Source organism: Peromyscus eremicus, chromosome 5, assembly GCF_949786415.1.
Source record: "Peromyscus eremicus chromosome 5, PerEre_H2_v1, whole genome shotgun sequence".
Classification (NCBI taxonomy): Eukaryota; Metazoa; Chordata; class Mammalia; order Rodentia; family Cricetidae; genus Peromyscus; species Peromyscus eremicus.
The window spans coordinates 8,546,587-8,565,210 of NC_081420.1; the positions used below are offsets into that span (position 1 = coordinate 8,546,587).

At 49.2% G+C, this 18,624-nt stretch overlaps 1 protein-coding gene and 1 long non-coding RNA gene across 8 annotated transcripts in view; one reads left to right on the plus strand and one right to left on the minus strand.

Moving 5' to 3' along the window:
* The window catches only part of Fam193b (family with sequence similarity 193 member B), a 34,694-nt gene extending 19,550 nt beyond the window's left edge, over positions 1-15,144 (plus strand). For 4 of the 6 annotated variants that reach the window (XM_059262847.1, XM_059262843.1, XM_059262842.1 and 1 more), the window contains 7 exons: positions 75-462; positions 3,265-3,448; positions 4,312-4,551; positions 10,425-11,430; positions 11,580-11,655; positions 12,620-12,733; positions 14,771-15,144. In XM_059262847.1, coding sequence (XP_059118830.1) covers positions 75-462; positions 3,265-3,448; positions 4,312-4,551; positions 10,425-11,430; positions 11,580-11,655; positions 12,620-12,716 — 1,991 coding nt within the window. In that variant the 3' untranslated portion in view covers positions 12,717-12,733; positions 14,771-15,144. Of the gene's footprint in view, positions 1-74; positions 463-3,264; positions 3,449-4,311; positions 4,552-10,424; positions 11,431-11,579; positions 11,660-12,619; positions 12,734-14,770 lie in introns of those variants that run through there. The other 2 variants (XM_059262846.1, XM_059262845.1) reach the window with 2 other exon arrangements.
* Positions 2,538-18,499, minus strand: LOC131910916 (uncharacterized). 2 transcript variants are annotated; one of them, XR_009379244.1, is made up of 4 exons: positions 18,388-18,499; positions 14,069-14,128; positions 12,919-13,168; positions 2,538-2,797 (listed from the first exon to the last, which is right to left on the minus strand). It is a non-coding gene; the product is annotated as an uncharacterized LOC131910916 (long non-coding RNA). The 2 variants fall into 2 exon arrangements; XR_009379243.1 differs by lacking the exon at positions 2,538-2,797 and having other exon boundaries at positions 11,998-13,168.
* Between the last annotated feature and the right edge of the window lie 125 nt (positions 18,500-18,624).

Here is an 18,624-nt window from a genome sequence, read left to right on the forward strand (position 1 = left end):
ACAGGATGATGTGGCAGTGAGCCTGTGGGCTTTCCTTCCCAGGTCTGACCCCTTTTTCTCCCCTCCACCTACAGGTGAGGCTTTCCCTGTCTCGGAGCACCACCAGCACTCAGACCTCACTGCTCCCCCTAACAGCCCCACCGGCCACCCCCCACATCCAGCATCTCTGATTCCTTCTCACCCTGGCTCCTTCAGCTCACCGTCCCACCCACACCTGCTGCCCACCACCCCGGCAGCACCTTTCCCTGCCCAGGCTTCAGAGTGCCCTGTGGCTGCTGCCACTGCCACCCACCCCCCAGGGCCTTGTCAGAGCCCCCATCTGCCCTCCACCAGCATGCCACTCCTGAAGATGCCTCCACCATTCTCTGGGTGCAGCCACCCCTGCAGCGGGCACTGCGGTGGGCACTGCGGTGGGCCTCTCCTCCCACCACCGAACTCTCAGCCACTCCCTAGCACTCACAGGTAAGTGAGTGGCGTGAAAGGCACCACTCCCTGCTCACTGGAGCCTAAGAGTTATGGAAAACTTGCCAAGAACACTTTTAGGATGGAAATCAAAGTGTAGATTGGGCTGGAAGTAGTAGCTCAGTGCTAGAGCACAGTCTTAGCATGCATGAGGTCCTGTGTTCACACTCAGCACCAAAATAAATACATTCTAAATTAAGAGTTTTTTCATTATAATTTTTTTAAGCTTAGAACAATTCATATGTAAAAAAGAAAAGGGTCTTTACAACCTAAAGAGAAACTTCTAGAACTGTGGCCTATTTTCTTGAAGATACTTCTGTATATAAATGATACAATTTGGTCTATATTTGATAAATATTTTATGTAGCATTTTTTTATTTTCTTCATTTTGAGACAGGTTCTTGCTATGTAGCCCAAGCTAGCCTGTAACTTGTGATTCTCCTGCTTTAGCCTTCTACTACTGGGATTACAGGTGTTTCTTACCATCTCTGGCCTGCATAGCAACACTTTTTAAATATCATGATCATTTCCCTAATTAAAACTCCTTTTAAAACTTAAGTAGCCATGTTATTGTTTTAGTTTTTCAAGACAGAGTCTCTCTACTCCTAGCTGTCCCAAAATTGTTCTGTAGACCAGGCTGGACTCAAACTCAGAGATCCACCTGTCTCTGCCTCCTGAATGCTGGGGTTAAAGGTGTGCGCCACCATGCCTGGCTTATTTCCAAACTTTTCCTCCCGAAACAGGGTTTCTCTGTGTAGCCCTGGCTGTCCTGGAATTCACTCTGTAGACCAGGCTGGCCTCAAACTCACAGAGATCCTCCTGCCTCTGCTCCTGAGTGCAGGGATTAAAGGTATGCACCACTACAGCCTGGCTTTCATTTCCAGATTTTAACCAAGAAAAATACTGTTGTGATAAGCGTCCTAAGTCTGTTTGAATAGATCTGGGCCCTTTATAGCCCCAAAGGAAGCTCTGTGGTTCTGTTGGCTTTATTTGAATGTGAATGTATTGAAGGCAGATGTTTTCTAGGTTGACCCTGGCTATTTATCTGTCTTCCACAGTCTGAGATCTCACTGCCCTACAGCCACTACTCTTGACTTGTCAACTCACATGTCTTTCACGTGGTGCTAATGATGTCAGTACAGACTTGGATCTTGCAGTTTTCACGTAGTAGTAGTGTGTTCCTGTGTTCTGTTCTTAATGTTCAGTATTTGGGGCTGGAGAATATTAACTATAATTCATTTTGCTGGTCTCCAGTTGCAGAACATTATCATCATTTTAACATAACCAACATCTAAAGATGTCTTGGCTTAAAGCTTTTTCCTCTTTTAGACTTTTTCATCACTGTTTCTTGGGAGAGTTCTTAACACACATTGGCAAAATGCTTTCTCCCATGCACAGTGCTGCACATCTATAATCGTAGCAATTGGGAAGCGGAGGCAGGAGGATCTAGAGTTCAAGGCCAGCCTCAATTTTGTAGAAAGATATACTGTGAAGTGTGAGTGAAGGCAACAAGAGGAGAGAGCACCCAAGTGCATATGAGTGCTGGGGGTTCCCTCTGTGGTAGATGCAGAAGGCCCTGAGAATAGGTGGGGAAACTGCTTTTTATAGGGTTCTCTGAATCCATGTATCCACCAATAAAGAGTAGTGGTCTGTATGTATCTTCAGAAACTGAATATTTTAATTTTCCTAAAAGGAATTTTGCTTAATGTAATAGAAGAAATGTGAGCTTGGAATAAACTATAGGCACCATTGATACCAACTTCTGCTGCCTTTTCTAAACCCTAGCATGTGTTTGCCGACCTTTCCAACAGCAGACATGGGCTACACAGGCCTGTCCTAGACTGTCACCTTACTCTTATTTCCTCTGAAACACGGGTCCAGCTTCTGCAGTATTCCAGCTGTTGCTGACCCATCATAGGGCTCTGGTTCTTCCCAGCTCTGATTCTGGGACCTCTCAGCCTGTTTCATCTTTACCTTAGGAAGAAATTATATATAATATAAGTTGCCCCAACTTATTGCCAGAGTCTGGAGGCAGAATGTAAGTGGAGAAAGCATGAACTCTGTACACAGGGAAACACAGGTTTATGTTTTACTATCTGTTGGACTGTGCCCTGAGCCTCAGTCTCTGCAACTGTTAAAAGGGGATAGTGGTGCTGATTTTTTTAGGACTTCAAGGATGGCTAGATAACATACTGAGGACGTTTCTGGGTCCAAGCAGTAGCTCTTGTAGTTTATAGCTCCCAGGAGACAAATCTGCTTTTTCTCATCACAGAGCTCTTGATTAAGGAAGCTCTACCTGCTGATACAGATGCCAGACAGATGTGTTGTGAGGACCCTGGGAAAGTAGAAAGTTTTCATTGATCATTTGGGGCTGTATCAGAGGACCCATCAACCCACAAGTCAGTTCAGATTCCTGCTTGCCAAGCACTTGCTGTGCAAGGTTGCCGTGCTGTGTAATGGGACTCCTCCAGAATTTAAGTACATACTGTCTATTTACCTAGTTTAAAGGAAATGATGAACAGCCCATTATCACAAGGCTTGATAAAACAGCAAGCTAGAGAGGTACCCACACAGTGCCCTCAAAGAGGTATATGCAGGAAACTTCCACAGTCAAACTTTGCATTTGTGATGGCCTATGAGGCAGTGGAGACGCTTATCAGGCTCTGCTCTTTACCAGAGGCACTGGTGTGGCAGGTGAAAGGCAGTTGGAATGGTGACTGGGGATTGGGACACTTTTCTGGCTCCTGCTATATTCTGTGCCTGCACCACTTACTCTCACCTCTGGGCCCTTCTCCATTGCAGCAGGGACCCTGGGTGCAAAGGGCACAAATTTGCACACAGTGGCCTGGCCTGTGAGGCAGATGAGGGTCTGGGCGAGGAAGAGGATAGCAGCTCTGAGCGCAGCTCTTGCACCTCGTCCTCCACCCACCCACGCGATGGGAAGTTCTGTGACTGCTGCTACTGTGAGTTCTTCGGCCACAATGCGGTGAGTGAGCCTGCCTGGGCAGAGAGGGCTGGGCAGCCAGAGGGCAGAGGAGAGACCCCTTGCTCATGGCAGTGATTGCCACACTGGGACTGAGAGTCCTTGTACCTACATCTGCTTGCTTCAACCTCAAGGCACATTTGTGAGATTGGGTTTTCTTAACATTTTGTTGGCTGTGTTCTGTGGTTTCTCTTAAGATTGACTTTTTTTCTTTAGGCAAAAGAAAAGGAAGTAGCAGAGAAAAAGCTATGTATGATTCTGATGAGTATATATACGTGTGTAATCCCAGAGAAGTGAATGCTTGTGCATGATGAAGGCAGGGTGGGAGCAAAAAGTTCCCCAAGTGTGGCAGCCAGCTGAGGTACAGGCCCTGAGCACAAATGGCACCAAGAAGGAGGCTCAGATCAGGGTACATGCTGTCTCTAGACAGAGGAGCAGTTCAGAAGTCTCGGAAGGAGAGAAGGGAAAGGCTGCTGGCCAGGGCAGAGCAGGTGAGGATAGGAAACGTGGAAATAATTCAAAATTACTAGTCACCTTTGAGCTAGGAATTGTTATCTTCATTTTAGAGGTGACAAAATTGAGGTTCACAAAGACTCAGTGGCTCACCCAAGGTCATACAGCTTCCAAGTGATGAAGCCCGGGCTCAAATCTGCTTTCCTGGCTCCCCAGTCCTTGGTCACCGAGCCGTCTTCACACCTACCACTGCTTCAGCTCAGAGCCTACTGAGGATGAAGTCATTTGGCCTTGGTTGCTGATGCTAGAGAGAATAATCATCTGGCTTCTCACCACATACATGGTGCCAGCGGGTGGGAGTGCTATGGGCCTCCCAGGCCTAGGGTGTAATGTCAGCACCTCCCCTCCCCCAGCCACCCGCTGCCCCGACGAGTCGGAATTATACTGAGATCCGGGAGAAGCTCCGCTCGAGGCTGACCAGGCGGAAAGAGGAGCTGCCCATGAAGGGGGGCACCCTGGGCGGGATCCCTGGGGAGCCAGCGGTGGACCACCGAGATGTGGATGAGCTGCTGCAATTCATCAACAGCACGGAGCCCAAAGTCCCCAACAGCGCCAGGGCCGCCAAGCGGGCCCGGCACAAGCTGAAAAAGAAGGTGGGTGTGGGGGGAGCTCAACTCTACTGCCTCTCCTCCCCGAGGAATCCCTCACCCCAAGCCCTAACACCTCTGGGGCGTGATTGGTGCTGGCTGCCCAAAAAAATGTTGGTATGGCTCAACTGCTATGGGAAAGTCTGGATGAATCTGGGAGGCATCAAGGTCAGGGAAAACCTGGGGGCAAGTTTTGGAGAAGGAAATGTCTTAGGTGCAAGCTGCTTGCTCAAGTCCTCCAAGCTGAGGACTTGCTACAGTTGGTCATTTATTCATTCAGCAAGTACTTCCACAAATACTGAGAGCCAAAATGTAACAGTTAAGTTCCCACCAGAAAGAAGCTTAGTCTAGTGAGGAGACTGACACAAAACTGGACAAGCACATTAGGGTGTGACAAGTACCAGAGGGAGGGAAGTGCCCATTGTTGCCCAGAAGTGGCTTTACTAGAGGTTGACTCACCGTCTGAGTCCTGGGGAGTAAGGACAGATTCATCAGGAGGTCCCTTCTCCTGGCAGCAGGCACAGCACATCTCACAGGCAGTGTGGTAAAGCCAAAGCTGAAAGTGGCAGAGAAGTGGGGCAGGTAGTGGAGGTAGAAGACAGTCTCAGAGGCCCTGCTGAAGATCAGCTTTGACTTTAGCCTGCAGATGAGAGCGTGTCAGCGGATGGGTGACATCAGATAGTGCACTTGTCAAGGCTGTATTTTGATTGCAGTGGGGTGGTACAGAAGGCATGTGGGAAGATGAGGGCAAGAAAACTTTGAGTTTGATACCCCAGGCAGGGAAGTACGAGACCAAGGGGGAGGTGACTGAGAGTGGGACTGGAGAGATTTGAGGGCAGCAGAAGTGACAGGCTTGGGTATTCTGATGACAGTATGACGACACAGTTGGGTGTCTCCCAGTATGCTGATGGTGCTTGTGCCGGAGCCAACATGGCAGTTTGAGAAGGAAGACTGGATGCAGTTGGGTTCATTGACTCAGGTTCCCGTGAGACAGTCAAGTGCAAGTGCAGGTATGAGACTAGAGTTGTCAGAGCAGAGATGTAACTGAAGCCATGGGAACGAACCAGTCCTCGGTGCTGTTCCTGGACAGCCCTGCTGCTAGATGAGCCCTGAGCTTGATGGCTTGCCACCTGCGGCTTCCTTACTTCGCCTGCCTACCCCCAGCTGTGTCTTGCACGGTGCCATACACAGGAGCCACCATCTGAAGAGATTTGGTTTGGTAGCCAGCCAGTTCCATTTCTTGGGTGGTCAAACAACCTTAAAGCTCTAGAAGGCAGAAGTGATTCTCCATCTTCCCAGCCCAAGGACAACCAAGATCCTTCTGCAGCCTGAAGTAGTGAGCCGAAAGGTCCTGCTGTTTGTTACCTTCAGAGAATGGTCAACCTTCTTTTGCTTCCGCCCAAAGTTGCTCTCCTGAGGTGTTCAGTAGGTTACAGTGGTCTCTGGCCTCTTTGAGCAGTCCCCAGAGGGCTTGCTCAGTAGTTCCCAGGTCTGGTGTGCTTTTTATAAACCCATGGACCTTTCCTGAATGACTGTCACTCCAGGTGAAACACTTCAGGTGTTTCCTCCTTTGCAGACACCCTCAGGGAAGTCTCCTGCTGTACTTCTCCTTCACCTTGCATATCTCTAGGCTGCCGTTCATCACACCCTTCTGCTCTCTAGCTCACTATCTACTAGACCCAGCCTTGTAGGCTAGGACAAACATACATAGGTGGTCTCGGTATTAGATCAGCCTCCCCTCTGAGGTCCAGCTTCCCTGGTAGGCATGTAGTGATGACTGCTTACTCTCTACCACCTTAGGAGATGGGTAAAGCAGGGTCTTCCCGTTCCCTCACCCCACTTCCTTTTTCTTGCCTTTAGGCACGAGTCCCTGATCCTTTGAAGCTGCACCCTTTCCTTTGCCGTCTGCAACCTCACAGCCAGTCTTCTCTGTCCTCTTCGTGTTGCCATCTGACCCTCTCTTTGTCTTCTTCCCAGGCCAGTCTAGCACTCGCTCACTTGAGGTGAGAAGCAGTGGTAAAGAGCAAGTGAACCGACATCATCCTCACTCCTTACTGGCTCTCTTCACTCCTTGCCGTTCCCTTCTGTCACACCTGCTCAGAAAATCGCCTCCCATCCTATCCTTCTCCCCTTCTACACCCAGAGGATAGCTTGTGACTGTTTATGTGACACTCAGCTAGGTGCTTTCCCACTTGCTTAGCTCTCATGTTGCCTGGCTGGCCTGTTCCCTATCCTTCATTCCTTGTCATGCCCATTCACATGGCCCTTTCGTCAGACCCTCCCTTGTGTTTTAGCAAATAACTTCACTTCTGTTTTCATCAAGGAAAAAGCCATTGGACATACCTCCTCATCTAAAGGAAGGGCTGTCCTTCTCCCACCCCAGCCCCTATAGCCCCTTTTTGCTTCCCCAGCTTAGGCTGCTTGCTCTATTTTCAAAGCCTTTGATTGGTAAACATGGTCTGAGGCTCAAACCCATACTCTAGCAAAGAGATCTGCAGTCTTTCCTCTGGCCTAGGTCCCATCACATGTCTTTGTGCCCACTGTTGAATTTCAAAGGCAGACAGTTTCTGGAAGCTGGAGCCTTTCCTGCTCTCCCTATTTGCTTCCTTCATCATAGCTGTAATTTTTGCCAGCCTTACATCCATGTCCATTGTTCTCACTTCCCACTCATCACCTCACCAAAGACTGCTGTCCACACCCTTCAGGCACCAGTTTATTGCCAAATCCAAGTTATGTCTTGGTTATGTGCCTGTCAGAGTTGTCCACTAAGCAACCTTTGACATTTTATTTGTGCGCCCCTTTAAACCTTGTCCTTGGCTCCTTGGCTTTCAGGCAAGCAGGGCCTAGGAAGGGGCAGTGGGGTCACCGTCTTCTCCATATTTCTCACCTGCCTCTCTGACCTCTTTCTCCTTTTTGAGTTCTTGTCCCTCACCTAGACTTTGTAGAGCACATCTCTGGAAAGAAAAGCCATCTAGGTAGTATTTTACCCTGTACTTGACATTGGTATCTCTGCTAACTATTGGTCCTCTTTGGGGACATCCTGCAGGTACCTCACACTCAGTATATCATGAAAGAGGCCTACCTTCTCGTCTATATTATCTGTTTAGTAAAAGGGACCACTTCACTCTGTTGCTTGACCCTAGCCCTAGGCACTGTCATGGGAAAGTGCACTGTGACTGAAAGCAGTGAGCCTTGGAATTGACTTCAGTTTGAAGCTCAGCTTGATCACACTTCGCTGTATGACCTTGGGCAAATCACTTAATCTCTCAGCCTCAATTTTTCTATCTATAAAATGAGAATAACAGGAACCTAAGCCATAGATGGTTGTGAGGATGAAATGAAATGATGTATGGAGCGTTGGGCAGAATGCCTGGCACCTGAGTGCTCGGTTCATGGGGGCCACTGTGGCAGCTGTAGTAGTTGGTAATGTTTTCTGGACATGTGTCATTTTACCTTCTTGCCTAACCCCAAAAATCCCTATCCATGATAACCCCATACCCCCAACTCAAACCAGTCCACTTTTCTCCACCCACAACATCTGTTTTTCAAGCCTTCAGTTGGTAAGCACTGATTGCCTCAGGCTCAAACCCAGACGTCTGCACAGCCTGCAGAGCTCCTTAGGATCCAGCTGCTGCTTAGCATACTAGCTCCATCTTTCAGCCTCTTACTTTTTAGCCTATCTTCCGGCCTCCTAAGACCTCTAGACACCACACCTCCCCTGGCAAAAGCAAAACAAAACTTGAGGCTCTAGCTGTACCTCTGCATAATTTTTGCTTCCTATTGATGTGATTTTTCATTTTCCCGTTATTTTACACTTGTTCCTTCAACCTAGAATGTGCTTATCTCATTTTTTCCAGGATAATTCCACTCACCCTTCAGTGCCCCTCTGGGAATGCCCTCAGACAACCCAGGCTGGGTTAAAAGCACCTTGTACTCTCTGCCCTGTAGCATTTGACACTATCACTGAATTAAGCAGTCCATGTATATATATCTCTCCTCCTTGGCTGACTAAAGCTGGGAAACAGAGACTGTCTTGTGTCCAGCTTCACTCCCAAAGCTTAGCCACTGCCTCACAGTCAGTGAGCAAATGGAACTGAGAAGTCTGGAACTTCTGAATCATCCCTGTGCCTTGTCCTGATTTGGCCACTTACTAGCCACCTAACGTTGAGCCAGTTTCACATTCTTGCCGAAGTTGAAGTTCATCACCTGTGAACCTAGGCGTTATACTGCAACAAGGGCAGTGGTGAGGGTTAAGACGTGACCTGCTGCACGGAGCCAGGTTTGTGAGGAGCCGCTGTGCATTTTTGTGCTTTCTCCTTTTGATGCCAGTGTTTGTAATGAGGAGGTGCTGTCCATACCAGTGCTTTTCAGGGTTTCTGGACACATAGCAAACATTCTATAAGTGAGTAAAACTTCCTTATCCATAACATCCAGAAGCCAGGCTGTGCTGACTCAGGCATACAGGGAGAGACCACCTACGGTCTCCAGTTCACCTGCAAACACTGCTCCAGGCCACATTGCTGCTCACCTGAGAAGGCAGAGTCCTGGCACGTGGGGAAGGAGACTTGGCACCAACCCTTATAGCTGTCCTCAGAGCAACTTTTTCTCCCTGAATTACAAACTTGGAAGTTAGGGTTCAAAGAGAGGAGGTGATTTGTCCAGGAACTCTAAGGAAGGCTGCATTTAGGTATGTAGTCACTGTTCAGAAGAGACGAGAATACAGCCTGCCCACCGTGTTCATGCTAATTCTGAGGTGACGGCAAGTCTTCTCTCCCCAGGTTCATTTTCCTGTCTCCTCCTCAGTTTGCAAGTCAGCTGGAAATACGTAAGGTGGTGCTCTGCCATATCCTTCCCATCTGACTCCTAGGTCCCTGTAAAGGCCTCATTAGCCTCTAGTACCTTGTATCTAGGCAGACAAATAGGGATAGCTCAGCCACAGACTGATTTCCATTGTCCTGACTCAAGTCTGCCAAAGGTGATTTACAGGACCCAACTTCTTGGGACCTCCTAGTCTTCACCTGGGCTCAGGCTGCTTTTGCATCTTGTTGTGAGGGCTCTGTCACTGATCATGATATGCTATAGGACACTTTAGACGTGGGCTTGGATATATGGAGCTGCTGAGCAGTGAGAGACCTTAAGAGATAGCCCTCTTCAATAATTCAGCATTAGGAAGGCACCTGCATGTTAGCCACTCAGCATCTCAGCTCTTACACAAGACTGCATAATAATAACACATTTTCCCTGCTACACACAGAATTGAAGAGACTGCCTCTCCATAGCCATGCATTCCCACTTTGTTCTTTTTTTTTTTTTTCCTTCTTCTTCTTCTTTTTTTGGTTTTTCGAGACAGGGTTTCTCTGTGTAGCTTTGGTGCCTGTCCTGGAACTCACTCTGTATCCCAGGCTAGCCTTGAACTCACAGAGATCCACCTGCCTCTGCCTCCTGAGTGCTGGGATTAAAGGTGTGTGCCACCACGGCCTGGCTCCCACTTTGTTCTTTTTTCCAGAGTTATTGTCTACTTTGCAGATGAGTCCACTGGTGCCTAACTGGGGAGTGGGTGAATTACTCAAGCTCCCCATGCTAACTCATGCCTAGGAAGCAGATCCTAGCATTCTTAGACCCAGAACTGACACAGGCTCATGATGGGTAAACTGTCAAAACCCTACCCTCGGGAGCTTATTTATACTTGTACCCCAAGACTTGATATTGTCTGGTTTCATTGTCCCCTCATTCCCGCAGGGTTGAGGGCCATGTGGAGATCACGAGTCTCTGCCTTCAGCAAGTGAGTGGCAAAGCTAGGTCCCAGGCTGATGTGTCAGGTGTCATATTGTACCTGGTCACTGGCAGACCTCTGCTGAAACTGCCTCTTCTATTGGCAGGAGAAAGAGAAGGCCCGGTTGGCAACGGAAGCTCTGAAGCAGGTGAATCGTGTTTCTGGAAGCCAGGAGCTGAGGCCTGCCAGGGAGAAGCTCCTAGATTGGCCTGACCAGGAGCTGGACCGAGTCAACAGCTTCTTGAGCAGCCGCTTGCAAGAGATCAAGAGTACTGTCAAAGACTCCCTCTGTGCCAGTTTCAGCATGTGTGAGCTCAGCATGGATAGCAGTGGCTTTAAGGAGGGGGCTGTGGAACCTCAGCCCCAGACTCTAACCCCTTCAGACCTCAACGGCTCCTCAGAGCAACAGCCTGATATCAATCTTGACCTGTCCCCTTTGACTTTGGGCTCCCTTCACAGCCACACATTACAAGCTCCAAGTGAGTCAGTTGTACCATGGGCAGAAGGAAGAGACCCTCACCCACCATGGACAGAGGTGAGGGGCCCCCCTCCTGGTATCCCTGAGAATGGGCTCGTGAGAAGACTCAACACTGTGCCCAACCTGTCCCGGGTGATCTGGGTCAAGACGCCCAAGCCAGGCAACCCTAGCTCTGAGGAAAGTTCAAAGGAGGTCCCCAGTAAGAAACAGGAGCTGTCTGAGCCTGTGGCCACAGGTGGGAAGCTAAGAAAGAGCAAGAGACAGGGAAGTCAAGCAAAGAAGAGTGAGGCGGGTCCAGGCCCCTGGCCTCCAGCCAACCTAGAGGCTCCCAGTGCCAAGAGCCAGATATCTAGCCCCAAGCAGCCAGGCAAGGGCCCAGATCCTGCCAAAGTGGGTAACTGTGCAGAACCTGGAGAGGACAGCCGGGGGAGCCGGCCAGGACCAAGTTGGGCTGACAACCCCAAAATTGAGAAGAAGGGTAGTTCCTGGCAGAATTGGCCGGGTGAGGCCAAGGCTCGAACTCTGGAGCAGGAATCTGTGCAGACCCCAGGCCTAGCAAGGCCACAGAGCTTGTCCCAGGGCAAGGGCCGCAGCCGCCGGAGCCGCAAACAAGAGAAGTCAGCCTCCTCCTTGGGTGAGTGCACCAGGAACCAAGTGGCAGAACCCCCACCCCAACCAAGCCACGGGGTGGAGGGCAGTCCCCGTGTATGGGCAGCACTGCTCCCAGCATGACCCCAGAGGCCTGGCCATGGGCACTGAGCCCTCCTGGCTGTGTCTTCCTAGACGATGTGTTCCTGCCCAAGGACATGGATGGGGTGGAGATGGATGAGACAGACCGAGAAGTGGAGTACTTCAAGAGGTAGGTGTGTACTGCCTGCTTTCCCCCTGACTGAGGGGAGATTATGTCCATGCCCAAGCCCCATGTTGTGTTTCAGGCCTGAAAAAGTCCTTGGGGGTTCCTCACCACCCTTCCAGGCCCCCTATGTAGCCTGAACCCATGGAGCCGCTTGGCAAGACAGAGCATCTGAGGTGCAAGGCATAAGGAGAAGGAGCCATGTTAGGACAGAAAAACTAGGGCTTCTCCCAGCTTTATACATTTGTATTTCTTACTCATTTTAGACAGGGTTTCAGTGTAGCCCTGGCTGCCCTAGAACTAACTCATTATGTAAACTAGACTGGCCTCAAACTCACAGAGATCCCCTTTTCTGATTCCCAAGTGCTTAGGTTTTATTTGTACTTCGTTTCTAGTGAGTCAAGATCTAGGAACAGTCTAGACAGGGAGAGGTTCAGAAATACACAGCCCACTGATCCATGCTTGTAGAGACATAAAGGCATGCTGGTGGCCATCACACCAACCTGGAGGTTAGTGGAGGAGTCCTTTCTGGGAAAGGTGGATAAGACTGAGCTGAGCTCACCAGGTCAAGTGGTAACAGTGGGTGGGTCAGTGTTTACAGAAGTCTGAGGGTAAAAACCAGGTCAGTAGAGCAAGGGTAAGGCAGAGATGATGACAGTTTGTGTCTCACAGCAGTTGTCTCGCATTGTCCCCTGGCCTCATGGGCAGTTCTCAGCCTGTTAAACACTTGGAAGCCACAGTGTCTACTTAGAGCCAACTTGTTTCTTTCTTTTTGTTTTTTTAAAGAGTCTTGCTGTAGCCCAGGCCTCAAACTCACAGCAGTCCTGAGTGCTGGGATTACAGTGTACACCACCACTCTGGGTTCCAGTTGGTTTCTGTGAATGAGACATGTTTTATCTAGAGGTGGGGTCCAGTGAGGACAGGAGAGAACCTATCACTGTGTTTTACCCATATTTCCTAAACCCAATAGGTTCTGTTTGGATTCTGCAAAGCAAACTCGTCAGAAAGTTGCTGTCAACTGGACCAACTTCAGCCTCAAGAAAACCACTCCTAGCACAGCTCAGTGAGGTGGAGACCTCAACTGGTACTTGCACCCCATTCTTCCCATGCCCTGCCACCTTCTGTGCCCCTCTAAACCATTCTGTATTCTGGGTCTGGAGAGTAGGGCTCAGGGCTTGCTGTCCCTGCTTCTTCATCTCTGTAGCAAACATCTGTCCAGGCACAGTTGCTGATGATCTGCACCCTGTCCTTTTCTGTATGTCTACTCACGCAAGGCCTCTGGTCTTCCATCACATCTCCCTGGTTAGGCCCTCCCTGAATCTTGCTGCTGCTTCTCCTGAAGGTCTGCCTCTTAGGGTGTCATCACTGGGCCTCCTTCAACCTCCCTCCCGAAGCCTCCAGACAGCAGTAGACTTCATGGAGCTGCACCATGCTTGGGCATCAGGCTTAAGTCCCGTTTGCTTCCTCAGTGCAGACTGTCTGAATGCCATCCACCTTAAGCAGTATAAGAGAGCAGCCCCTAGGAACAGGGAGGGCAAGTGAGCTAGAGCAAGTGAGCTAGGTCATTGATAATCATGGAGGTGTTAGTGAGGGTTCTTCCCCAGTAGGGCAAGTTCCCTGAGGAACTAGTAGGTAAGCTGCCTTTTAGGAAGAAACTGGCCCACAAGCAGCTCTGGCCTCCCTTCAGCCACCTGCACAAATCCTTTTATCTGAACTGTTGACATATTAGATAATGTTCTGGGGCTGGGTGCCCAAAATTGGAGAAAGCCTCCAGGCTAGGAGCTTTACTGAAGAAGAGATAGGCAGCTTGTACATAGTTATTGGGGCCCAAGGCTATTCAGGTCCATGTCTTCTTTTTTTAGTGATTTATTTTTATGTGCATTGGTGTTTTGCCTTTGTGTATGTCAATGAGAGGGTGTTGGGTCCCAGTTACAGATAGTTATAAGCTGCCGTGTGGATGTTGGGAATTAAACACAGTTCCTTTGGAAGAGCAGCCAATGCTCTTTACCTCTGAACCATCTTTCCATCCCCACAGTTGCGTGTATTAATCTTGTGCTGTGTACCCAGATCAGGTCTTTCTGTCTGACAGCTACTTAGCTGCCCTTATTAACAGTGGGAGGCTTGGACAGGCGGCCTCATCTCTATATGCATACTCTTGATGTCCTCATCTGTCTCTCTGCTCCTCTGCTCTTTAAAAAAATTCCCCTCTGGGGTGAAGCAGTGAGCTTCCTGAACCCTGCACAACTCCCCGGGGCAGGACAGAGGCCTGAGGCCCCCATGCTATGCACATGATGCCTCCAGTGAAGGCCGTTTTCTTCACAATCCCTCAGGCTTCCTGTGCTTTGAGGAGTCTGATCCTCTGCCACACCAAGATAACCACACCCCAAAAGCATCTTCTAAGGCTAAGGCATCCTCTTACCTTTCTTCACCACCACAAGAGCAAGGAATAACAAAGACCCCAGGCATTTATCTGTTGCCCCTGTGGAAAGAAAAAGGGTCACACCTCCTCATATAAGCCCAATTTCACTGGTTTTCTGGAAAACCTAATCCAGCCATCTTCTGCCTTGGCTGATCTCTTCCAAAATAGGAAGGCTACTACCCTCCTCCCCACCCTCATGAGTGAGTGTCCTTGAGTCTCTTCTGACAGGATCAGAAGCTACAGTGCTGGCAGACTCAGGACCTAGTCCAGGTGGTTTCCTTGGAACCTGAATAGGAGTCTGAATACAGGACTGGCCTCTAACAGTGTCTGTCAGTGAGAGAACCAGCAACCAAGCTCTCACTCAGCCCTGACCTGGACAGATGTGCTACAGGAATGTTGTCCCATATGTTGACAGAACCTCAGGACTGGAACTCTGTCCCTCAACAGTTTTAAGCTTCATTTTCCACTGGAAATTTTCAAATTCTCATTCGGGAAGTCTGTTGCTTGTCTTCAGGCCAAGAAACAAAAACAAAACTTATTACCACCTCCACAGGGACCCAGAGCCAGCAGGGTGCTGGGGAGAGACTGGTGCTGTGACCCATCCCTAACCCAGAGCCAGCAGGGCCAGCTGGGGCCAGGGTGAGGAGGGGGTGGGGACAGAGCTGATGCTTACTATAATTCTGCCATTTTTTTCCCCCTCAGCCCTGCCCAGGTCAACTTCTCCAGGTCATCTCAAGGCCCCAACCCAAGCTGCAGATGTAGTTTCTTCTCCGTGTGCCCTTCTACCTGTCTTGACCCTCCCTGTTCCCACCACCCTGACCAACCAAAAGCTGAATGGATGCCATGCTGTGCTGGGGCCTTACAGGACCTCAGCAGAGCCGCTTCCTGGTGCTACGCAGCCTCCACACTCAGAGCCCAGGGAATGGGCTGGCCTGTGAGCCAAGGGCTGATGGTACTGCTGGCCCAACACTGCTCTCTTTGTGTTTTGTTTTGTTTGTTTTGTTTTTTTAATTCTTTACTTTTGATACTGTGAATATCTTTCATGCAGAAAGATAAAGCAAACATTTGGACACAGAGTTAGTGTGATGGTGATTTGCTGGTCTGAATGGGGAGTGGGTGGCATATATGTACTCAAACAGAGGATCTGTCCTGGTCACCATTATGGAGAAGTATAAACAATTGGTCATAGTTTCACTTAATCCTTAGAGTCCTCCAAGCAATCCTAAATGGGACTGATAGCCCAATTTAAAGAAGAGGAACCTAAGGCAAGACAGTAAAGTGACTACTGAACAGTCTGGACTCCACTGTCCCAGCCCTTCCTTCCATTGGGAGGACCCAGGTACATGAGCCTGGAACATTATATGGGCTGAGTAGTTCAACAGTGGCTGCCTCTCTGGACATTGGAGAAGCTGAGAACCCAGTACTGCTCAGTCCATGAAGCAATTCCAATCTAGTGCTGAAGGCCTGGAGCATTCCTGGAGAGCCACTGATCTTTATTTCTTTTTACTCATTTTTATTTATGTGTATGGGTGTTTTGTCCACATGTATGCCACATGCATGCACTGCCATGGAGACCAGAGGAAGACATCGAATTCCCTGGGACTGGAGTTACAGATGGTTGTGAGCTGCCATGCGGGTGCTGGGAATTGAACCAGGGTCCACTAAAGAGTAGACAGTGCTTTTAACTGCTAAGCCATCTCTCCAGCCCCCAAGAGAGTTCCTGGTCTTTAGCCCATATTGGAAGGCAGAAGAAGCTAGGCTCTGATGTCAGCGGTGGTAGCAGTAACAAAGTAGATGCATTCACCAGTAAGGTGAAAACAGGCAGGCAAAAAGCTTTTCCCGTGGATCTCCTTCTGTCCAGGCTATCACCTAGGAAAATGCTGCCCATTCTGGAGGAGGGTCTTCACCCCTCAGTAAATCCTTCCTGGAAATGCCTTTACAGACCCACCCAGAGGTATGTCTGTTAGTTGATTGCAATATTAACCTTTACACTTAGTTTTCCCCTTTCAAGATGGCCATGTGGATGCAGGCTGAATATGGTGTTCCTACATCTGTATGAGACCAGGTCTACGAAAGGCCCTGAGGCCTTTGCATACCTCGCACCTATAGCCATGGCCAATTGAGAACCACTCACACCACACCCAGCACAATTGGAGCAGTTAAGGGCAAACTGAATTTTTATGAATTAGGTCTGATTGCCTAGTGAGAATGAAACATGAACCCATAGACCTGAGAATAAAACAAGTAATGAACATTTATAAAGTCAAGGAATCCACTTCCATCTATCTTCCCAATTAGTAATTTAATAGGTTTGCTAAAAATACCTCACATATACTATGTCCAAACTGCCCTAGAGTAGTTATTTTCTATTAAATGCAATTTTTGTTTTGTTTTTTTGTTTTTTGAGACAGGGTCTATGTAGCTCCAGCTGTCCTAGAAGTTGCTATGTGGACAGAGCTGGCCTCAAACTCATAGAGAGATCCTCCTGCCTCTGCCTCTGGAGAGCTGTAATTAAGGTGTATACCACCACACCATGCCTAATTTTTTTTTTTTTTTTTTTTTAAGATTTATGTGTAGAGTGTTTTGCTTACACCATGAGCCTGGTGTCCAAGGTCAGAAGAGGGCATTGGATTCTGTGGAACTAGAGTTACAAATGTTTGTGAGATACCATGTGGGTGCTGGGAATCAAACCTAGGTCCTCTGCAAGAACAAATGCTCTTAACTCCTGAGCCATTGCTCCCTGAATGCTGTTCTTAGGTGAGCTTCTGTGGGTAGCACAGGTGTACTGTGTAGGCAAGGAGCCCTCCACAGACGGACCCTTGCTCTCTCCCCACCAGAGGACTCGGTGTCGTCGGTGTCGTCGTCGTCGGTTTCCTTCTAAAGAAAGGGAACAAGATACAGACACAGCAAGATACAGTGAAGCCTTTCTCTGTATTTGTTAGCTGTGTTTCTCACACTTTGAACAGCTATCTAAAATTCCAGTTGTGCCGTAAGTGAAGGTCTGGTCAAGTACCTACAAAGATGTCTGTCTTTGGCATTCGGCACTAGCTCCAAGCACATGCAGTCACCAGTGAAGTTTGTGGCCTTAGTTCTAGCTTTCGCTCACATTCCCCTCTTCCACAATTACTCTTCCTTTATGAATTCTGGGGTGGGGGAGGTTGTTTTGTTTTGTTTTCCCTAAGATAAGTTCTCACTATGTAGTCAAACTTAGAGGTCTTCCTGCTCTGCCTTGCTAAGTGTCGAGATTAAAGGTGTGTGCCACTGCATGCCAGTTGTGGTGGCCCACGCTGGTAGGCGGAGGCAGGAGGATCACGAGTTTGAGGCCAGCCTGGGCTACATATTTTGCCGGGTGGTGGTGGCACATGCCTTTAATCCCAGCACTTAGGAGGCAGAGGCAGGCGGATCTCTGTGAGTTCGAGGCCAGCCAGCCTGGTCAACAAAGCGAGATCCAGGACAGGCACCAAAGCTACACAGAGAAACCCTGTCTCGAAAAAGCCAAAAAAGAAAAGGAAAAAAAAAAGGTGTGTGCCGCCATACTTGGCTTTGGTTTTTTCTTTCAATTCCTGCTCATCCTTTGCATCTTACAAGAGAAGCCTTTTGCTATGAATATCATGAAAATCGATTTGCATTGCCCTTGTGATGATTCCATGCTAGGTATTGTGGCACACACTATCCCAGCACTCCTGGAGTTGAGGCAGGAAGTTCACAAGTTACTCAAAACAAGTAAATAGGTTCTGTCTTCACTGTGTCCTGTCCTCCGCTCCCTCTTTGGCACTACTGCATGGTGACCAATGCTGCTGTTACAGATACAGACTTACAAAGGGGCAGCCAATACCACTGCCATCATTCCTCCGTAAAGTGAATCTGGACTCTGACAACCTAAGCCCAGTCTTCTCTTCACCCTCCCTCCCTCCCTCCAGCCACGGAGATCTCTGTGCCCTGAAGAATTTGTACTTGCTGTACACTCTCAGCCTCCTTCCTGTTCTCCTGGTGGTGATTCCTTCACTTCCGCAGAAGCCCAGAGCGGCGTCTCCTCTCAGCTATCTCTAGTTTCCCAGGCGGTCACTCAGATTTATGTCATTTACACATACAGGGAGGGCCTCGGTTAAAAACACTGCATGGCGGTGGTAGCACACACCTTTAATCCCTGCGCTCAGGACGCAGAGTCGGGCAGATCTCTGTGAGTTCGAGGCCAGCCTGGTCTACAAAGTGAGTTCCAGGACAGGCGCCAAAGCTACACAGAGAAACAAACAAACAAAAAACCCAAAAACCCACCGTGACCATTACTTTACTTCTAACCCTTGGGGCAGAGGCGTTACCTCATGCAGATGAGGGGTCTCCTACTCCCGGCGACTCCTGGCCTAGGCAGCCCCGGGAAACCCTCTTGCAAGGCTGGGGCTTTTGGCCACCAGAGGGCGCAGCATTCCCTCCCCCCCCCCCTCCCCCAGGGTGCGGGGAAGAACGTCTTGCTGTTGGCGTTGCTCAACGAGTTCATCCTTTCACCACACGAGTTGAGTCTTCTGCGCATGCCTCAAGTCCTCCGTTACCCACAAAGC